Genomic DNA, 21,712 nt, shown 5'->3' with positions numbered 1-21,712 from the left:
TTGGTTTTTATCGAACTTCAAATAATTGAGACCCTTTTAAGATCCACAATACTTTTCGGGGTTAGGTAAGAAGACCCGTAAAAAAAAAAAAACGTAAACGATGCTGTACAATTAACAAATTTTTCAGGAAATAGAAGAGGTAAAAATATTGATATACGAAGTTGAGGAGCGCCAATGGTTAGCTCACTGGCATCAAATATAATTCTAGCCCTTGTGGTAGTCCTGATGACACTGCTAAGGCAAAATAAGCCGTTGCAGAGGTGGTTTGTATCATATGTTGAAAAGCTATTATCAAGAAAATCAAATCTGGCCCAAAAAGTCAGCGTTTTATCGCCCTCCTTAAAATTGGTTGATGTTGAGAAATCAATATCTGCCGATCAATCGAATCTTTCTAAAATTAATTATCAGATTCCCACTCTTCCTGATCTTACGGGGAATTTAATCCGTTTACATGAGTATCGAGCAAGAGGAGAAGGCTATAATGGCCTTTTATTTCGGAGAGCAAGACAATTAAATGGAATTTCAGAAGATCAGTTGCAAAAATTAGGCTACTTCACCAAATTAATGAAAAATAATGAGGGTATCCGAGAAAACGCAAGAGTTATTGACAAGATAATTGAGTTCACTTTAGGGAAATTGATTCATTCCAACGAACACGATGAAGAATTTACAGAGGAAATTGAAAAGATATGCGCGGAACACGGCTATAAGATTAAAGATGGTCACCTTATTCAATTGAATCCTGACTTCGTATTTCCAATAGTTTCGTCTCGAGGCAGCCAAAGTGTGGTCCATGAAGCATTAGCACATTTGTGTCGTGATTTCAGCTCTTACTATAGTGTGGAAAGAGATCCTTTACAAAATTTTATCATTAGTAGAATCAACCATCATGTGATTAGTGCCGGGGACATGAAAGAGAAAATTCTTATCGTGACCCCAGGGGCTGGTGTGGGTGGCCTATCCCATACTCTTGCCACCACTTTCCCCAAAATACAGGTGGACTCCATCGAATTATCAGCCTTGATGTACATATGTAACCTATTTGCACTCGAATATAAGCATGACGTTAAGATACGTCCTTTTGTACAACAATATTCATGCCAGACAGTGTTTGATAATCAGTTGAGAAGTTTATCGGCAGATTTGAGCAAAGTTGGCCACCGCAGTAATCTGGACCCACTATGGGGGGACTTCACACGATATTCTCCCATTTCCAAAGACTATGATAAAATTATCATTTGTAGCGCATATTTCATAGATACCGCGGAAAATATGTTTGAATATCTATCCAGTATTGAAGCACTAAAGAAATACTGTAAAGAGCTGCATTGGGTCAATGTAGGTCCATTAAAGTATGGCACCAAACCCTTGGTCCAATTTACAGGAGATGAATTAAGTCGGCTGCGTAAAATTCGCGGGTGGAAGGACCTTGTGGAGGAATATGAAGTTGATAGCTCAAAGGGATTGAATGGCTATTTAACTGATTATGAGTCAATGTATCAAGGATACTATGGTCTGCTTAAATTTCATTCTGTCTTCGAAAGCTGAATTGATACTACGAAAAATTTTTTTTTGTTTCTCTTTCTATCTTTATTACATAAAACTTCATACACAGTTAAGATTAAAAACAACTAATAAATAATGCCTATCGCAAATTAGCTTATGAAGTCCATGGTAAATTCGTGTTTCCTGGCAATAATAGATCGTCAATTTGTTGCTTTGTGGTAGTTTTATTTTCAAATAATTGGAATACTAGGGATTTGATTTTAAGATCTTTATTCAAATTTTTTGCGCTTAACAAACAGCAGCCAGTCCCACCCAAGTCTGTTTCAAATGTCTCGTAACTAAAATCATCTTGCAATTTCTTTTTGAAGCTGTCAATTTGCTCTTGAGTAATGTCTCTTCGTAACAAAGTCAAAGAGCAACCGCCGCCACCAGCACCGGTAAGTTTTGTGGAGCCAATTCTCAAATCATCGCTCAGATTTTTAATAAGTTCTAATCCAGGATGAGAAACACCGATTGAGACAAGCAGTCCATGATTTATTCTTATCAATTCCAATAGTTGTTCATACAGTTCATTATTAGTTTCTACAGCCTCGTCATCGGTGCCTTTACATTTACTTAACTTAGTCATGATCTCTAAGCCTTGTAGGGCACATTCACCCATGGCATCTAGAATTGGCTTCATAACTTCAGGAAATTTCTCGGTGACCAACACACGAACGCGAGCAACAAGATCTTTTGTAGACCTTGGAATTCTAGTATAGGTTAGGATCATTGGAATGGCTGGGAAATCATCTAAGAACTTAAAATTGTTTGTGTTTATTGTTCCATTATGTGAGTCTTTTTCAAATAGCAGGGCATTACCATAAGTGGCCACAGCGTTATCTATTCCTGAAGGGGTACCGTGAATACACTTTTCACCTATGAAGGCCCATTGATTCACTATATGCTTATCGTTTTCTGACAGCTTTTCCAAGTCATTAGATCCTATTAACCCCCCCAAGTAGGCCATAGCTAAGGCCAGTGATACAGAAATAGAGGCGCTTGAGCCCAACCCAGCACCGATGGGTAAAGTAGACTTTAAAGAAAACTTAATATTCTTGGCATGGGGGCATAGGCAAACAAACATATACAGGAAACAAAACGCTGCATGGTAGTGGAAGGATTCGGATAGTTGAGCTAACAACGGATCCAAAAGACTAACGAGTTCCTGAGACAAGCCATCGGTGGCTTGTTGAGCCTTGGCCAATTTTTGGGAGTTTACTTGATCCTCGGTGATGGCATTGAAATCATTGATGGACCACTTATGATTAAAGCTAATGTCCGGGAAGTCCAATTCAATAGTATCTGGTGCAGATGACTCGCTTATTAGCAGGTAGGTTCTCAACGCAGACACACTAGCAGCGACGGCAGGCTTGTTGTACACAGCAGAGTGTTCACCAAAAATAATAACCTTTCCCGGTGCAGAAGTTAAGAACGGTAATGACATATTGACAGTTTTCTATACGTAGATATAAATTTGCAAGTTAGGACTAAGAAGCGCACCAGCTAACCAGGAAGTAATATCATGGCTAACTAACCTTTATAGGCATATCGTTGTATCGTTCTTCGATACCCTGTCGAAGATTTCAGTGCGACAGCCAAACGAGGCCCGAAAATTGTCAGTACAATTACAACCGATAAAATACACGTTGAGACAAAACTAGCACAAAACGCCTCTTTAAACATAAATGTGTACGCATTCTGAAAGTGAGATAGAGTACAAGGCTATCGCTAGCTTTCCACGGGAGAAGTAGTAGGAACCTCTCTTTTTATTGCTTATGACAGTAATAATAGCATCATTCATCAATGTTTCCGTTAGGGTAACTAAAATGGGTGGGCGGCAGATGACAAGAAAAGATGAATAATGAAGAATGATAAAGAAGAAGTCATCTTGGGTAGAAAGGGAAGACAATTACACACGGCCAAAGCTGGGGGGCTCGCCGGATACATTCTCACTTTTACATTACCATATTCACAATTACTTGCATTCGAATAGGACAGTACAAGCTCGCGTTATATTTGGATCCTTATCGATTCTATAATATAACGGGCAGCCAGATAGTACGGTTGAAAGGACAGCGCCCTGAATACAGAAAACGCATTTTTGCCCATTCGTATAGGCATTCATCTCGAATAGGTTTGAATTTTCCATCTAGAAGAAGGTATTCCAATTATGTGGATCGAGGCAATATTCATAAACATACTCGATTACCGCCCCAGTTCATAGGGCTAAATACTGTGGAAAGTGCCCAACCTTCAATATTAAGAGATTTTGTTGATTTACGTGGTGGACATACTGTTATTTCAAAGATCTTAATAGCAAACAATGGTATTGCTGCGGTGAAAGAAATGAGATCTATAAGAAAATGGGCGTACGAGACGTTCAATGATGAAAAAATCATTCAATTCGTGGTAATGGCGACACCTGATGATTTACACGCAAATTCGGAGTATATTAGAATGGCAGACCAATATGTGCAGGTACCAGGGGGTACCAACAACAACAATTACGCCAACATAGACTTAATACTGGACGTGGCAGAGCAAACGGATGTGGATGCGGTCTGGGCTGGATGGGGCCATGCTTCTGAAAATCCGTGTCTTCCTGAGCTGTTAGCTAGTTCACAAAGGAAAATACTATTCATTGGTCCTCCTGGACGCGCTATGAGATCATTGGGTGACAAGATTTCTTCCACTATTGTAGCACAAAGCGCTAAAATCCCGTGTATCCCTTGGTCTGGTTCACATATAGACACTATCCATATCGATAACAAGACGAACTTTGTATCTGTGCCGGATGATGTATATGTAAGGGGATGTTGTTCCTCACCTGAAGATGCTTTAGAAAAGGCTAAATTAATAGGATTTCCTGTAATGATTAAGGCATCCGAAGGTGGTGGAGGTAAGGGCATTAGGCGAGTAGATAATGAGGATGATTTTATTGCATTATATCGCCAAGCAGTGAATGAGACACCTGGGTCGCCTATGTTTGTTATGAAAGTTGTCACTGATGCTCGTCACTTAGAGGTACAGTTATTAGCTGACCAATATGGCACTAACATTACATTGTTTGGGAGAGACTGTTCCATACAAAGGCGGCACCAAAAGATTATAGAAGAGGCACCAGTGACAATAACCAAGCCTGAAACGTTTCAAAGGATGGAACGCGCAGCAATTCGTCTAGGTGAATTGGTAGGTTATGTTTCTGCGGGCACTGTCGAATACTTATATTCACCAAAAGATGATAAATTTTACTTTTTAGAACTGAATCCGAGACTACAAGTAGAGCATCCAACGACAGAAATGATATCTGGCGTAAACCTTCCTGCCACTCAACTGCAAATCGCCATGGGCATTCCTATGCACATGATAAGTGATATCAGAAAACTTTATGGTTTAGATCCAACGGGAACTTCGTATATTGATTTTAAAAATTTAAAGAGACCCTCGCCAAAAGGCCATTGTATTTCATGCAGGATCACTTCAGAAGATCCTAATGAAGGTTTCAAGCCCTCCACTGGGAAAATACATGAGCTCAATTTTCGTTCTTCTTCCAATGTTTGGGGTTACTTCTCAGTAGGAAATAATGGTGCTATTCACTCATTTTCAGATTCCCAATTTGGGCACATTTTTGCTGTAGGAAACGATAGGCAAGATGCAAAGCAAAACATGGTTTTAGCTCTAAAAGATTTTTCCATCCGAGGAGAATTCAAAACCCCCATAGAGTACCTGATAGAGCTATTAGAAACTCGGGACTTTGAGAGTAATAACATATCGACTGGTTGGTTAGATGATTTGATTTTGAAAAATTTATCTTCCGATAGCAAACTAGATCCAACGCTCGCTATTATCTGTGGTGCCGCAATGAAAGCATACGTTTTCACAGAAAAGGTGAGGAATAAGTATTTGGAATTATTGCGGAGGGGCCAAGTTCCACCTAAAGATTTTCTTAAAACGAAGTTTCCTGTTGACTTCATTTTCGATAATAATAGATACTTGTTCAATGTTGCTCAATCATCTGAAGAACAATTTATTCTTTCTATCAATAAGTCTCAATGTGAAGTTAATGTTCAAAAATTGTCCAGTGACTGCTTGTTGATCTCCGTTGACGGTAAATGCCATACAGTTTATTGGAAGGACGATATCAGAGGTACAAGACTTTCGATAGACTCCAATACCATATTTTTAGAAGCTGAACTCAATCCCACTCAAGTGATCTCTCCAACTCCGGGGAAATTGGTGAAATATTTGGTCCGAAGTGGTGATCACGTTTTTGCTGGACAGCAATATGCAGAAATAGAAATAATGAAAATGCAGATGCCACTAGTAGCGAAAAGTGATGGTGTAATTGAGTTACTAAGACAGCCCGGTTCCATAATTGAGGCTGGTGATGTCATCGCAAAATTGACTTTGGATTCGCCGTCCAAAGCTAACGAATCGTCTTTATACCGCGGAGAATTACCTGTTTTAGGTCCACCGCTAATAGAGGGTAGCCGACCAAACCATAAGCTCAGAGTCTTAATAAATAGGTTAGAAAATATTCTCAATGGATATCATGAAAACTCTGGAATAGAAACTACTCTAAAAGAGTTGATAAAAATATTGAGAGATGGTAGGCTTCCTTATTCAGAATGGGATTCCCAAATTTCTACGGTACGCAATAGACTACCAAGGCAATTGAATGAGGGGCTGGGAAATCTAGTCAAGAAATCTGTTTCTTTTCCTGCAAAGGAACTGCACAAATTAATGAAGCGCTACTTGGAAGAAAATACAAATGATCATGTAGTTTATGTTGCCTTACAGCCACTTCTTAAAATTAGTGAAAGGTATAGCGAAGGTTTAGCTAATCACGAATGTGAAATTTTTTTAAAGTTGATTAAAAAGTACTATGCTGTTGAGAAAATTTTTGAAAATCATGATATACATGAAGAAAGAAACTTACTAAATCTGCGGAGGAAAGACCTTACAAACTTGAAAAAAATTTTGTGCATAAGTTTATCGCATGCTAACGTAGTCGCAAAGAACAAGTTAGTAACTGCAATATTGCATGAATACGAGCCATTGTGCCAGGATTCCTCTAAGATGTCTTTAAAATTCAGGGCTGTTATACATGATTTGGCAAGTTTGGAATCTAAGTGGGCTAAAGAGGTTGCTGTAAAGGCAAGATCAGTGCTACTCAGAGGGATTTTCCCTCCCATAAAGAAAAGAAAAGAGCATATTAAAACTCTCCTGCAATTGCACATAAAGGATACTGGTGCCGAAAACATTCACAGCAGGAACATATATTCCTGTATGAGGGATTTTGGTAATTTAATACATTCAAATCTGATACAACTTCAGGATTTGTTCTTTTTTTTTGGCCATCAAGATACGGCTCTTTCCAGTATAGCATCTGAAATTTATGCAAGGTATGCCTACGGCAATTATCAATTAAAAAGTATTAAGATTCATAAAGGAGCGCCTGATTTACTAATGTCATGGCAATTCAGCTCATTAAGAAATTATTTAGTCAATTCTGATGGTGAGAGTGATGAGTTTACAAAACTTTCTAAACCTCCCTCAACATCAGGTAAGAGCTCAGCAAATAGTTTTGGTCTTCTTGTCAACATGCGTGCGCTTGAATCTCTGGAAAAGACATTAGACGAGGTATACGAACAAATTCATATTCCTGAGGAAAGACTTTCCAGCGGAGAGAACTCTCTTATTGTTAATATTTTATCTCCTATTCGTTACAGAAGTGAAAATGATCTAATTAAAACTTTAAAAATTAAACTTCATGAAAATGAGAGAGGTCTATCCAAGCTCAAGGTTAATCGTATTACATTTGCATTTATCGCCGCGAATGCGCCCGCTGTTAAATTTTACTCCTTTGATGGAACTACGTACGATGAAATCTCTCAAATAAGAAATATGGATCCATCCTATGAAGCACCGTTAGAGTTAGGAAAAATGTCGAACTATAAAATCAGATCACTACCTACATACGATAGTAGTATACGCATTTTTGAAGGTATTAGCAAATTTACGCCGCTAGATAAAAGGTTCTTTGTCAGGAAAATCATAAATTCCTTCATGTATAATGATCAAAAAACAACCGAAGAAAACTTGAAAGCGGAAATCAATGCTCAAGTGGTTTATATGTTAGAACATCTAGGAGCAGTTGACATCTCAAATTCAGACTTGAATCATATTTTTTTAAGTTTCAATACAGTTCTTAACATACCAGTACATCGTCTCGAGGAAATTGTGAGTACAATTCTAAAGACTCACGAAACCAGATTGTTTCAAGAAAGAATCACAGATGTAGAAATTTGCATCTCTGTTGAGTGCCTAGAAACAAAGAAGCCAGCCCCGCTTAGATTACTTATTTCTAATAAATCTGGGTATGTGGTAAAAATTGAGACATATTACGAAAAGATAGGGAAAAATGGGAATCTGATTTTGGAACCGTGTAGTGAGCAGAGCCATTATAGCCAGAAATCTCTCTCTCTTCCTTACTCGGTCAAGGATTGGCTACAACCTAAAAGGTACAAAGCTCAATTCATGGGTACAACATATGTGTACGATTTCCCAGGTCTGTTTCATCAAGCTGCAATCCAACAGTGGAAAAGGTATTTTCCAAAACATAAGCTGAATGACAGTTTTTTTAGTTGGGTTGAATTGATAGAACAAAACGGTAATTTAATAAAAGTAAACAGGGAGCCAGGCCTTAATAATATAGGGATGGTTGCTTTTGAGATTATGGTTCAGACACCTGAATATCCTGAAGGGCGTAACATGATCGTGATTTCTAATGATATTACCTACAATATTGGATCTTTTGGACCGAGAGAAGATTTGTTTTTTGATAGGGTCACAAATTATGCAAGAGAGAGAGGGATCCCGAGGATATACTTGGCGGCGAATTCAGGAGCTAAATTGGGTATAGCCGAAGAGCTGATCCCTCTATTTCGTGTAGCATGGAATGACCCCTCTGATCCAACAAAGGGTTTCCAGTACTTATACTTAGCTCCAAAAGACATGCAGCTACTGAAAGATTCTGGGAAAGGAAATTCGGTTGTTGTTGAACACAAGATGGTATACGGTGAAGAGAGATATATTATTAAAGCAATAGTCGGATTCGAAGAGGGTTTAGGTGTTGAATGTTTACAGGGCTCGGGTTTAATTGCTGGTGCCACTTCGAAAGCGTATAGAGACATTTTCACTATTACTGCTGTTACTTGTCGGTCCGTTGGTATAGGTTCCTATCTGGTCAGACTAGGACAACGTACTATTCAGGTGGAGGATAAGCCTATCATACTGACGGGTGCATCGGCGATTAATAAAGTTTTGGGTACCGATATCTATACATCTAACCTACAAATTGGCGGAACCCAAATCATGTATAAAAACGGAATAGCGCATTTAACAGCCAGTAATGATATGAAAGCCATCGAAAAAATAATGACATGGTTATCATATGTCCCGGCGAAAAGAGATATGAGTCCTCCACTTCTTGAAACTATGGATAGATGGGATAGGGATGTAGACTTCAAACCTGCCAAGCAAGTGCCATATGAGGCAAGGTGGTTGATAGAGGGTAAATGGGACTCAAATAACAACTTCCAGTCAGGCCTATTTGATAAGGATTCGTTTTTTGAGACATTATCTGGATGGGCCAAAGGTGTAATAGTTGGAAGAGCACGTCTTGGAGGTATTCCCGTGGGTGTTATTGCGGTAGAAACTAAGACTATCGAAGAAATAATCCCCGCTGACCCAGCTAATCTGGATTCTTCAGAGTTTTCCGTTAAAGAAGCAGGACAGGTGTGGTATCCAAATTCCGCGTTCAAAACAGCTCAAACTATAAATGATTTTAACTATGGTGAGCAATTACCATTGATTATCTTAGCCAATTGGAGGGGATTTTCTGGCGGTCAAAGGGATATGTACAATGAAGTACTAAAGTACGGGTCTTTTATTGTTGACGCTCTGGTTGACTACAAACAACCCATACTGATATACATTCCGCCCTTTGGTGAATTAAGGGGCGGATCATGGGTTGTTATAGATCCAACTATTAATCCTGAACAAATGGAAATGTATGCCGATGTTGAATCTAGGGGAGGTGTGTTAGAACCTGACGGAGTAGTTAGCATAAAATACCGTAAGGAGAAAATGATAGAGACGATGATTCGATTAGACTCCACATATGGACATTTGAGAAGAACGTTGACAGAAAAAAAGTTATCTTTGGAAAAACAAAATGATCTTACGAAGAGATTGAAAATAAGAGAGAGACAGTTGATACCAATTTACAATCAAATCAGCATACAGTTTGCAGATTTACATGATAGATCGACTAGGATGCTAGTTAAAGGAGTAATCCGAAATGAGTTGGAATGGAAAAAGTCACGCAGATTTTTATATTGGAGACTGAGAAGGAGGTTGAACGAGGGACAAGTGATCAAAAGACTGCAAAAAAAAACATGTGATAACAAAACGAAAATGAAGTACGACGACCTGTTGAAAATAGTTCAGTCATGGTATAACGATCTGGATGTTAATGATGACAGAGCAGTAGTGGAGTTCATAGAAAGAAATTCGAAAAAAATTGACAAGAACATTGAAGAGTTTGAGATCTCGCTGTTGATCGATGAGCTTAAGAAAAAATTTGAAGACAGAAGGGGAAACATTGTCCTTGAAGAGCTAACTAGGTTGGTGGACAGTAAGCGAAAGAGATAGTTTCGGTATAGGAACAAGTAAGTTAAATAGCCGCTTAGATACCATAATGGTGGCCGAAAAGAGAAAATCTGACATTCTCTTAAGTGTATGTATATAAATGAAAAATAACGTGAGATTTAAAAAAAAAAATGCAACAATATCATTTTGATAAATAAAAACATAACTTATATCAATACATGTATTAGCGCGTACTTATGCGCCTGTCCCATCTGCGTGTACCTATGTACGTGAGCGTATGTGTGCAAATATCAGAGCGACGACCATTAAATGGCAAGAAAGAGAAAAGGGGGTATTCGTTAAATCGTGATAGTCATTTCCCAATGAAATGATTATTTAGCTATAGTCTTCTAATCAACTATCCTGTTGTTTTCTTATATAAAGCCTTGTCAAATTTTACAGCAATAGAATTTCTTCTATGGTGATGCCTTGCACAAGGACTAGAAATATCTAATGGCTGGTTACTGGGGAACTGAGGGTTGACATTATTCGTTTCGTATGCTGTTATGTTGTTCGGATCTGAGATGGAAACGGATGAACATGCTGATGATGAGGAAGATGACGAGCAATTGGAAGAAGAGCAAGAGGGGCGGTAGCCCGGGCGAGTCCTTGGTGACATTGGTTGAGAGTTGGGTGACGAGAGTTGCAATTTTAGTACGTAATTTTGTGTACTGTCTCTGTCAGGGAGCTTTCTTGGTACAGCCGCTTTCGATTCAGCCGCAGACAGTGCAGTAGAAGGAGCAGACTGATGATAGTTTGGTAAATACTTGACTCTCTGGTCTGAATCCGCAGCGTACGAGGCGATCCTTTGAATGTCCTTCGTGGGCTGTACAAAGTTTTTTGTTGTTACCTTCTGTTGCTGCTGGCGGTGATGCAAGGAGGGAATATGAGAATCGCTGAACCTTCTTGCTATGAACTGATGGTTGTTGTTGCTAGGCGACAGGTTATGTACACACTGATAAAGGTCGTAAATGTTCATAGAATTAGACAGCCTCTGTTGTCTTTTAGACATGAAGTCCCCGAACAGGTCTGTATTACAAGCCCCCTCGTTATGTAACTTCTCTCTTGGTGAGCACGATTCCGAAAATTCAGAGTCGTTATCGTTGATATTGAGCACCGTTTTAATGAACTCATGTTTCTTATTAGGAGTGGGAGATCTGTTACTCTCCAGAAAATAGTCGTCATGATGGCCACCACTTCCGGCACCGCTTCTCATATCCTCCCCCTCTTCCTCCTGAATAGCCTTGTAATGGATGGTTAGATGGGCAGATATGGGTCTATTGCTACTGCTACTCAGCATGGTTATATTCTGTTGTCTTCTTTACTTTAAGGCGAAAGGTCAGACAATATGCATATATATATATAGTCTTCGAATGCACGGCAAAAATGATATGAAGAGCTATGCTACAGTATATACTTCTTTGTTATTGCAATCAACGTGAGCCTTAACCAATGAGGAAGTAAGAAGGAAATAAGAAGTAAGACATAAAATAAAACTACAAAAAAGAAAGAAGATCCGCAAAAACCCAAGAACAGCATTGTAAGTACTACCATCTATATAGATCGAATATCCTACTAATATATAGTAACTGCCACACGAAAAACTGTGGGTGTAAAGACTATTCATAGCCATTCTCTGCTGCTTTGTTGCATCGTATCATCGCCCGTTTCAGCCAGTCCCGCATACCCCCTTTGCAACGTTAACGTTACCGCTAGCGTTTACCATCTCCACGCTAAAAGGAAAACGAAGATTAAGATAAAGTTGGGTAAAATCCGGGGTAAGAGGCAAGGGGGTAGAGAAAAAAAAACCGGAGTCATTATATACGATACCGTCCAGGGTAAGACAGTGATTTCTAGCTTCCACTTTTTTCAATTTCTTTTTTTCGTTCCAAATGGCGTCCACCCGTACATCCGGAATCTGACGGCACAAGAGCCGATTAGTGGAAGCCACGGTTACGTGATTGCGGTTTTTTTTTCCTACGTATAACGCTATGACGGTAGTTGAATGTTAAAAACGAAAACAGAGATATTGAATTGATCAATTTGATCAGTACGTATGTAATCTTTTGTTTGCCATGTTAAATCGGCCTTTTTTTCCATCCGGTCTTTATCTACCATTCATTTATTACATCGCAATGAAGTCTCTCGCTTCATGTTGTTGTTTTTTTTCCTGCCTTTTTTTTATCCGCTCTCATTCTTATTTTTCCTACTTGCATTTTATAAAACAATAATATTTTTTTCTTCTTTTTGTCCTTTATTTATTACTTCCTTGATTAAAAGCTTCTTATCTTCGGTTTCATAAAGAAGAAAATTCCTTTTTTTTTTTTTTTTTCCTTCTTCTTGCTTAAAAGCCTTTCTTATACCTCATTTGAACAATAGAACTAGATTTAGAGACTAGTTTAGCATTGGCCAAGAACTAACCATACGCAATGACTGTTACTACTCCTTTTGTGAATGGTACTTCTTATTGTACCGTCACTGCATATTCCGTTCAATCTTATAAAGCTGCCATAGATTTTTACACCAAGTTTTTGTCATTAGAAAACCGCTCTTCTCCAGATGAAAACTCCACTTTATTGTCTAACGATTCCATCTCTTTGAAGATCCTTCTACGTCCTGATGAAAAAATCAATAAAAATGTTGAGGCTCATTTGAAGGAATTGAACAGTATTACCAAGACTCAAGACTGGAGATCACATGCCACCCAATCCTTGGTATTTAACACTTCCGACATCTTGGCAGTCAAGGACACTCTAAATGCTATGAACGCTCCTCTTCAAGGCTACCCAACAGAACTATTTCCAATGCAGTTGTACACTTTGGACCCATTAGGTAACGTTGTTGGTGTTACTTCTACTAAGAACGCAGTTTCAACCAAGCCAACTCCACCACCAGCACCAGAAGCTTCTGCTGAGTCTGGTCTTTCCTCTAAAGTTCACTCTTACACTGATTTGGCTTACCGTATGAAAACCACCGACACCTATCCATCTCTGCCAAAGCCATTGAACAGGCCTCAAAAGGCAATTGCCGTCATGACTTCCGGTGGTGATGCTCCAGGTATGAACTCTAACGTTAGAGCCATCGTGCGTTCCGCTATCTTCAAAGGTTGTCGTGCCTTTGTTGTCATGGAAGGTTATGAAGGTTTGGTTCGTGGTGGTCCAGAATACATCAAGGAATTCCACTGGGAAGACGTCCGTGGTTGGTCTGCTGAAGGTGGTACCAACATTGGTACTGCCCGTTGTATGGAATTCAAGAAGCGCGAAGGTAGATTATTGGGTGCCCAACATTTGATTGAGGCCGGTGTCGATGCTTTGATCGTTTGTGGTGGTGACGGTTCTTTGACTGGTGCTGATCTGTTTAGATCAGAATGGCCTTCTTTGATCGAGGAATTGTTGAAAACAAACAGAATTTCCAACGAACAATACGAAAGAATGAAGCATTTGAATATTTGCGGTACTGTCGGTTCTATTGATAACGATATGTCCACCACGGATGCTACTATTGGTGCTTACTCTGCCTTGGACAGAATCTGTAAGGCCATCGATTACGTTGAAGCCACTGCCAACTCTCACTCAAGAGCTTTCGTTGTTGAAGTTATGGGTAGAAACTGTGGTTGGTTAGCTTTATTAGCTGGTATCGCCACTTCCGCTGACTATATCTTTATTCCAGAGAAGCCAGCCACTTCCAGCGAATGGCAAGATCAAATGTGTGACATTGTCTCCAAGCACAGATCAAGGGGTAAGAGAACCACCATTGTTGTTGTTGCAGAAGGTGCTATCGCTGCTGACTTGACCCCAATTTCTCCAAGCGACGTCCACAAAGTTCTAGTTGACAGATTAGGTTTGGATACAAGAATTACTACCTTAGGTCACGTTCAAAGAGGTGGTACTGCTGTTGCTTACGACCGTATCTTGGCTACTTTACAAGGTCTTGAGGCCGTTAATGCCGTTTTGGAATCCACTCCAGACACCCCATCACCATTGATTGCTGTTAACGAAAACAAAATTGTTCGTAAACCATTAATGGAATCCGTCAAGTTGACCAAAGCAGTTGCAGAAGCCATTCAAGCTAAGGATTTCAAGAGAGCTATGTCTTTAAGAGACACTGAGTTCATTGAACATTTAAACAATTTCATGGCTATCAACTCTGCTGACCACAACGAACCAAAGCTACCAAAGGACAAGAGACTGAAGATTGCCATTGTTAATGTCGGTGCTCCAGCTGGTGGTATCAACTCTGCCGTCTACTCGATGGCTACTTACTGTATGTCCCAAGGTCACAGACCATACGCTATCTACAATGGTTGGTCTGGTTTGGCAAGACATGAAAGTGTTCGTTCTTTGAACTGGAAGGATATGTTGGGTTGGCAATCCCGTGGTGGTTCTGAAATCGGTACTAACAGAGTCACTCCAGAAGAAGCAGATCTAGGTATGATTGCTTACTATTTCCAAAAGTACGAATTTGATGGTTTGATCATCGTTGGTGGTTTCGAAGCTTTTGAATCTTTACATCAATTAGAGAGAGCAAGAGAAAGTTATCCAGCTTTCAGAATCCCAATGGTCTTGATACCAGCTACTTTGTCTAACAATGTTCCAGGTACTGAATACTCTTTGGGTTCTGATACCGCTTTGAATGCTCTAATGGAATACTGTGATGTTGTTAAACAATCCGCTTCTTCAACCAGAGGTAGAGCCTTCGTTGTCGATTGTCAAGGTGGTAACTCAGGCTATTTGGCCACTTACGCTTCTTTGGCTGTTGGTGCTCAAGTCTCTTATGTCCCAGAAGAAGGTATTTCTTTGGAGCAATTGTCCGAGGATATTGAATACTTAGCTCAATCTTTTGAAAAGGCAGAAGGTAGAGGTAGATTTGGTAAATTGATTTTGAAGAGTACAAACGCTTCTAAGGCTTTATCAGCCACTAAATTGGCTGAAGTTATTACTGCTGAAGCCGATGGCAGATTTGACGCTAAGCCAGCTTATCCAGGTCATGTACAACAAGGTGGTTTGCCATCTCCAATTGATAGAACAAGAGCCACTAGAATGGCCATTAAAGCTGTCGGCTTCATCAAAGACAACCAAGCTGCCATTGCTGAAGCTCGTGCTGCCGAAGAAAACTTCAACGCTGATGACAAGACCATTTCTGACACTGCTGCTGTCGTTGGTGTTAAGGGTTCACATGTCGTTTACAACTCCATTAGACAATTGTATGACTATGAAACTGAAGTTTCCATGAGAATGCCAAAGGTCATTCACTGGCAAGCTACCAGACTCATTGCTGACCATTTGGTTGGAAGAAAGAGAGTTGATTAAAAGAAAATGACCTTTTATTACACTTTCTATTATTAATGTCAATTAATGTTAACCCATGTTTTTCTTTTGTGTCTATAATTCTTTTTTTTTATCTCTAAGCTTTTGAACAATGAATTTTTTGTTCCTTTCTTTTAATAATACAAGTACTACCCCATGAAACCAATATTATCATGCATTTTTATGAATGTCAAGAATAAAGATACTGTTATTTTTTGTGTCTTATTTTTTTTCTCTTTGTTTATTTAAACGTTTTCTAAAATTAAAACTTATGTATACTGGAATATGTGATATAGACGATTTAAAAGATAATTCCAATAAACGTCCCTCGGATCTCATATTTATAAAGGTACCCTTTTAATACAATATTTATACATGTGCGTTAAATACTTTGTTCTCTTATTATCTATGAACTTATCACGAAGAACGGAGATGTAAACAAAAAGAGTGAATGAACTATGAACTTTAAATTACCTTATTACGGAGGAAGTATTCCTTCACCTATGAAGGATACAAGGTCTACATTTTTCGTCTGATAACTCTCAGGAAATTAAACAAAGTGGTATGGTTTTATCAAGGGGAGAAACAAAGAAAAATAGCGTGAGATTAACGGCAAAACAAGAAAAGAAACCTCAATCTACGTTTCAAACTTTAAAACAGTCACTTAAACTTAGCAACAATAAAAAGTTGAAACAGGATTCGACCCAACACTCAAACGATACAAATAAATCTGTTAAAGCCAAAAAAAATGGCACGTCCTCGAAGAAAACCGGAACACAAAGGAAAAGAATATCAACTCAGAGATTTTCATTGTTTACCTATGGCAATGTTCAGGTTATGAATTCATTCGTTCCCATTCATAATGATATTCCGAATAGCAGTTGCATTCGTAGAAATTCCCAAGTATCCGCAAATAATGTCACTGAAAGTAGTGGAGTATTCTTCAATGATACGCAAAGTCAAGACAGTCAAAACACTATTAAGTTAAAACCTACATCTTTAATGGCAAAAGGACCTATTGAAATATATCAGATATGTACAGGGTTTGATAAGTTAAAGGAAAATATAGCGCCCTTTCAAAAATCTAGTAAAGCTAGTAGTCATGATGGGCATGTAGTAAACTATTTATCGATAGGACGACATGGTGATATTGTGCATCCAGTACTACCCAAACTACAAATAACAAGGCTAAATGGCGCAGGTTTCAAATACTTTATTAGCTTTTATAATCCGGAACGGTACTGGGAAATCGAATTTCTACCTTTGATTAGTCAATCCCAATCAGAGTTGGAAAATAGTGTGAAAGCTTTTGAAAACGTCATTAGCAAAATTTGCCAATTTTCGCATATTAATGAAGGAGCTACTATTGGGAATAATGAGTCTTTGAGCGATAAATTCAAACTGCCGCCTACTTCGGACATAGAGCCCCCCAATACTGAAATAATTAATAATGATGATGATAACGATGATGATGATGATAATTATGATGATGACGACCTTAATTACTTGCTGGATGAAGAATACGAACAAGGATGTACAGATAATAGCTTCTCCGTGATATCGAACACTTGCTCTAATCTAAATGCAAGCTTTCTCTATCCGAGCGACCCTACCGATGCCGTGTCAATCTCCATAAATGAAGCTTTCAAAAATGCTATCAGACGAACCGCTCCTGTACTGAATATTCCAATAGCAGCCCCAAGTATTCATTCGAAACAGCAAAACAAAAGATATAGTTCATACCCTTTTATCGACTCTCCCCCGTATCTGCAGGACAGGCATAGAAGATTTCAGAGGAGATCCATATCTGGTCTTGGCGACCTTTGAATGAAGTTCAAAGCATAACTGCACAAATGAATGTAGGTGTAAACCAAAGTGAAGGAGTATACAATGTGAATATAAATGGCTGGAACATTTGATCTATTATTAATAGCTTCTTCTAAAAAAGAAAAATAGAATTTAATATATTTGCAGTTTTGTTTTCTTGTCTTTTATTTTAGACCATTGTGAAAGTAAGGACAAGGATATGAGACGTATCATAACTATAAACAAGGAATTCCCCCTCAACTTGGTGCCCACGTATATACATAATTATTTATATTAAAACAAAAACAAAAAAGTCTGGGAGCGTATGCTGGAGGGAGAAGTCGTTACACAAATTAATAAAAAAAAAGCATAGGAAAGATAAAAACAATGATTATTTATTCAACCATAAAAAAGCCAAGGGAAGATTTTCACAATTGAGGAAGAGCTTGCAATGGGTTACCATCTGCGTCTAAACCTTGTTGTAACATTAGTAATTCTTGATTACCAGCAGTTTCAAATTGTAGACCGCAACCAATCTTGGTATCGTTCTTGAAATGATCGATTTCACCGCAAAATAAAACGGACAGAGTTGGCAGAACTTTTCTTTCTAGAAAACATGCAACCTTACCATTGGAATCTAATGTACCACGATATACAGATTGTCTGTATTCATACTTAGCACCAATAGTGGTAGAACCCTCGACAGTAGGTTGAATACCAATTGGAGTGCCCATCAATGGATCAGTAATAGGAACCATACCAGCTTGTAATGTAGTTTCGATACCTGCCTCGACATTTTGTGCTACTTTTCTCCATAGCGATGCAATTAAAGCACCGTTGGCTTGCAATTGGCCCGAAAAAATCCAATCTTGCTTCTTGGAGACATAACGAGTCAAGTATGAAACACCAGCATCACCTGGAGCGCTACCGTCAGTTCTGGAGTATAAAGTTTCTAAACCTAAAGCTAATTGAGGAGTAACACTTTGTAGAAAAGATGCAACAGCAACACCTGTGAATTCGCCCTTCTCAGAGAACGAAGGGTTCAATGTCTTTACGTTCACAGAAAAATCGGAAGCCTGATAGTCTTGTTCTAACTGACACATTGTTGGTTGGCCATCTGATATCTGTAGGTTGACCTTAGAAATGTTTTTCTTATCCCAACCATAGTTTAATCTACCGGAAACAGATAAATCGTTGTCGATATTACCTTGAGCAAATAGGTTATCGTTGGCAAACAATGCGGAGAATGCGTACTTAGGCAATGCTTGGGAACCTATAGAGAAAGTGTGTGAGGTTTGAAAAGCAGGATTCATGGAAAATGCCTTATTCAAATCAGCTCTTAGCCCGGTGAAAAAATACTGAGACAAAAACACGTCACGGGAGACTTCCTTATTCAGGTTTTCCACGGTACCGGGATTGACCAGCTCCAAAGATTGTCTGTGAGAATGCAATTGTTTGTACGTATCCACAACAAAGCTAGATATTGGGTTTGAGGAGAAGAAATTCCCCTTGGATTGCTTCGCAGTCAAAGGAGAAAGGGCCGGGATAGTGGGAATTTGAGAGGCCTCTGCTAATGGAGTTGGTGCAGACATGATTCACGTCGGTTATTGGTAGTCTTTTATTGTTTTGCACGATGGTTAAAAGGCCTTATACGCATACACCGCTTTCAAAGAATTGAAGATTGAGTTCATGTCCACCAAAAGACGCCTTTTTCACTTTTTGCAAACGCCGAATATATCCGTCGTCGTAGGTGATAAAAAGCTAAAGAGAATATAAACAATAGATAATAATAATAATAATAATAATAGTAATAGTAATAATAATAATAGTTATATTATAATGGACTACCGCATGACTGATTTCGTGAGGTCGGGCAGCTTAGAACTTTTTGTTTTGCAACAAGTTCTTACCCATGTCCCTGGCAGTCAGGTAGACAGTTCTATATAGAGTGTATAAATCAAGAGTACTGGAGAAAGTGTCCAAAAACCCGAATGGCAACATACATGGAATCCAGCCTTGAGCCAATTCAAGGGCAAAGGAACCACCTGGCATGCTGTATTGCTTGGCGTATCCCTTCTTCAAGTGATGAGTCATACCAGGAGTGTAAACTTCGGCTTCAGTGGCATATGGCAATGCTGCGATTTGCGTACCATGTAAGATGGTAAAATAGTCGTCAGCAAAGTGAACACCTGTGTGCCCTTCAGTACCAACAGCGGTTCCGAATAGAATTAAGTACTCGGATACGGAAGCGTGTAGGATGATCATTTGGCCCATCGCACCACCAGCATTGTTGAAGACCCATTCTTCTTTGACGTACCTGTTGATGTATTCGTCCCCGTAATGAGAGGCAAGTGCGTCTCTGACATCCTGTAACAGGTCTTCAGTGGATAAACCTTCTGCTGCGTTGTGTTTGCTAATCACCGAGTTACATATTTCGTTCAAAGTTTTTGGATCGAACATGTAATTGGTTGGCAACCAGGTAGTGAACAATACGTTCATAATGTAGCCTACAACACCAATCAACAAAAGGAGTGGGAAAAACTTCATGGCTATAATGGTCTGGGCTAGTCTTAGTTTGATTGAGCGACAAGAGAGATCTGAACCCAGTGTCAAACGTTACCGCTTCTTTCTCTTATATACCATGGCGCTGCAGATCTATCCAAATTCTTCCATACTGAAAATCATCCAAACGAGAACGATAGCACCGGTAGTTTTCCTTGCGGCTTATACGAGGGCCGTGGTTCGATTCTGCCCTGGAGCGTAAGGGCAGGAATGTGCATTGCATAAGATCATAATGGGATACTTCGTTGATAATAAGCAGAATCAACATAGCAGACTGCTAGTGGCATACTCCACAACCCTTGTTTTTTTTTTTTTTTTTGTTTGAATAACTGTACTTCTATAGAAGCTCTATCTACAGCATGTTTGACGTTTGCTAAGTTGTAGGGAGAAAAGAGGAAAGTGAAAAGAAGGTAAGGAATTTATCGGAACTAGAAAAAGAGTTTGGATCTTCGTAGTGAAGGTATCGAACGTAACGCTATGACTCCCGAACAAAAGGCCAAACTAGTATGTGTGAAAATGATTCTGTGTTTGTATTTTAACCGTGGGTTTCTTTTTACTAACAATTTAACGATGAGATGAGCTGTGCAGGAGGCTAACAGGAAATTAGCAATAGAACGGTTAAGAAAAAGGGGAATACTGAGTAGCGACCAATTGAATCGAATAGAAAGTAGGAATGAACCTTTAAAAACCCGGCCTCTCGCAGTTACTAGTGGCAGCAATCGGGATGATAATGCAGCAGCCGCAGTACATGTGCCAAATCATAATGGACAACCGTCTGCGCTTGCTAACACTAACACTAACACTACTTCACTTTATGGTAGCGGAGTAGTTGATGGAAGTAAAAGGGATGCGTCGGTACTCGACAAAAGGCCAACGGATAGAATCAGACCTAGCATAAGGAAACAAGATTACATTGAGTACGATTTTGCCACCATGCAGAACTTGAATGGTGGTTATATCAACCCTAAGGACAAGCTTCCAAATTCTGACTTTACCGATGACCAAGAATTTGAATCTGAGTTTGGATCTAAAAAGCAGAAGACACTACAGGACTGGAAAAAGGAACAACTTGAACGGAAAATGCTGTACGAAAATGCACCTCCTCCAGAGCATATTTCAAAGGCGCCGAAATGTATTGAATGTCATATTAATATTGAGATGGATCCTGTGCTACATGATGTGTTCAAGTTACAAGTTTGTAAACAGTGTTCTAAGGAGCATCCAGAAAAGTATGCACTACTGACGAAAACAGAATGTAAGGAAGATTACTTTTTAACAGACCCCGAATTGAATGATGAGGATCTCTTTCATAGACTAGAAAAGCCGAACCCTCATTCGGGGACATTTGCAAGAATGCAACTATTTGTTAGATGTGAAGTGGAAGCCTTTGCGTTCAAGAAATGGGGTGGAGAAGAAGGTTTAGATGAGGAATGGCAACGTCGTGAAGAAGGAAAGGCTCACAGAAGGGAGAAAAAATACGAAAAGAAAATCAAGGAAATGCGACTGAAAACAAGAGCTCAAGAATATACTAATAGATTAAGAGAAAAGAAGCATGGGAAAGCCCATATTCATCATTTTAGTGATCCAGTTGATGGAGGTATTGATGAAGACGGTTATCAAATTCAAAGAAGAAGATGTACAGACTGCGGGCTAGAAACTGAAGAAATTGACATTTAAATGTTGGTTATGTATATAAGAATATAACAAGAAAGTCATAATAAGGTGTTTTGATTGTGTTCATTGATTGATATCCCATTTGTCACTCGTACATAATT

The 21,712-nt window shown here is 39.1% G+C and overlaps 9 protein-coding genes and 1 non-coding gene across 10 annotated transcripts, besides 1 other annotated feature; 6 read left to right on the top strand and 4 right to left on the bottom strand.

The window, feature by feature from the left end:
* Positions 1 to 174: 174 nt before the first annotated feature.
* YMR209C (uncharacterized protein) lies at positions 175 to 1,548 on the top strand (the record flags this gene model as incomplete). Its single annotated transcript, NM_001182716.1, has 1 exon — positions 175 to 1,548. One exon carries the CDS (start codon positions 175 to 177, stop codon positions 1,546 to 1,548), a length of 1,374 nt encoding a protein of 457 aa, NP_013936.1.
* A 112-nt stretch (positions 1,549 to 1,660) lies between these two features.
* Positions 1,661 to 2,992, bottom strand: ERG12 (mevalonate kinase; the record flags this gene model as incomplete). Its single annotated transcript, NM_001182715.1, has 1 exon — positions 1,661 to 2,992. One exon carries the CDS (start codon positions 2,990 to 2,992, stop codon positions 1,661 to 1,663), a length of 1,332 nt encoding a protein of 443 aa, NP_013935.1.
* A 902-nt stretch (positions 2,993 to 3,894) lies between these two features.
* On the top strand, positions 3,895 to 10,266 carry HFA1 (acetyl-CoA carboxylase HFA1; the record flags this gene model as incomplete). The annotated part of the gene is made up of 1 exon (NM_001182714.1): positions 3,895 to 10,266. The coding sequence occupies one exon, from the start codon at positions 3,895 to 3,897 to the stop codon at positions 10,264 to 10,266; it is 6,372 nt and encodes a 2,123-aa protein (NP_013934.1).
* A 355-nt stretch (positions 10,267 to 10,621) lies between these two features.
* Positions 10,622 to 11,563, bottom strand: YMR206W (uncharacterized protein; the record flags this gene model as incomplete). Its single annotated transcript, NM_001182713.1, has 1 exon — positions 10,622 to 11,563. The coding sequence occupies one exon, from the start codon at positions 11,561 to 11,563 to the stop codon at positions 10,622 to 10,624; it is 942 nt and encodes a 313-aa protein (NP_013933.1).
* A 1,129-nt stretch (positions 11,564 to 12,692) lies between these two features.
* PFK2 (6-phosphofructokinase subunit beta) lies at positions 12,693 to 15,572 on the top strand (the record flags this gene model as incomplete). The annotated part of the gene is made up of 1 exon (NM_001182712.1): positions 12,693 to 15,572. One exon carries the CDS (start codon positions 12,693 to 12,695, stop codon positions 15,570 to 15,572), a length of 2,880 nt encoding a protein of 959 aa, NP_013932.1.
* Positions 15,573 to 16,133: 561 nt separating this feature from the next.
* On the top strand, positions 16,134 to 17,396 carry INP1 (Inp1p; the record flags this gene model as incomplete). Its single annotated transcript, NM_001182711.1, has 1 exon — positions 16,134 to 17,396. The coding sequence occupies one exon, from the start codon at positions 16,134 to 16,136 to the stop codon at positions 17,394 to 17,396; it is 1,263 nt and encodes a 420-aa protein (NP_013931.1).
* A 407-nt stretch (positions 17,397 to 17,803) lies between these two features.
* On the bottom strand, positions 17,804 to 18,967 carry TOM40 (TOM complex pore protein TOM40; the record flags this gene model as incomplete). Its single annotated transcript, NM_001182710.1, has 1 exon — positions 17,804 to 18,967. One exon carries the CDS (start codon positions 18,965 to 18,967, stop codon positions 17,804 to 17,806), a length of 1,164 nt encoding a protein of 387 aa, NP_013930.1.
* A 286-nt stretch (positions 18,968 to 19,253) lies between these two features.
* On the bottom strand, positions 19,254 to 19,922 carry ERG2 (C-8 sterol isomerase ERG2; the record flags this gene model as incomplete). Its single annotated transcript, NM_001182709.1, has 1 exon — positions 19,254 to 19,922. The coding sequence occupies one exon, from the start codon at positions 19,920 to 19,922 to the stop codon at positions 19,254 to 19,256; it is 669 nt and encodes a 222-aa protein (NP_013929.1).
* Positions 19,923 to 20,002: 80 nt separating this feature from the next.
* Positions 20,003 to 20,171, top strand: RNA170. Its single transcript, NR_132247.1, has one exon. It is a non-coding gene; the product is annotated as an RNA170 (non-coding RNA).
* Positions 20,113 to 20,135: a sequence feature (ETC5; Chromosome-organizing-clamp; tethers chromosomal regions to the nuclear periphery; binds TFIIIC transcription factor but does not recruit RNA Polymerase III; can act as a transcription-blocking insulator or as a heterochromatin barrier element; located within ncRNA RNA170 which lies between divergently transcribed genes RAD14 and ERG2).
* Positions 20,172 to 20,414: 243 nt separating the features above from the next.
* Positions 20,415 to 21,614, top strand: RAD14 (DNA repair protein RAD14; the record flags this gene model as incomplete). The annotated part of the gene is made up of 2 exons (NM_001182708.1): positions 20,415 to 20,441; positions 20,526 to 21,614. 2 exons carry the CDS (start codon positions 20,415 to 20,417, stop codon positions 21,612 to 21,614), a joined length of 1,116 nt encoding a protein of 371 aa, NP_013928.1.
* Positions 21,615 to 21,712: the final 98 nt, after the last annotated feature.

Source organism: Saccharomyces cerevisiae, chromosome XIII, assembly GCF_000146045.2.
Source record: "Saccharomyces cerevisiae S288C chromosome XIII, complete sequence".
Lineage (NCBI taxonomy): Eukaryota > Fungi > Ascomycota > Saccharomycetes > Saccharomycetales > Saccharomycetaceae > Saccharomyces > Saccharomyces cerevisiae.
The sequence above is the reverse complement of the archived record's forward strand: the minus strand, read 5'-3'. Positions and strand labels throughout refer to the sequence as shown.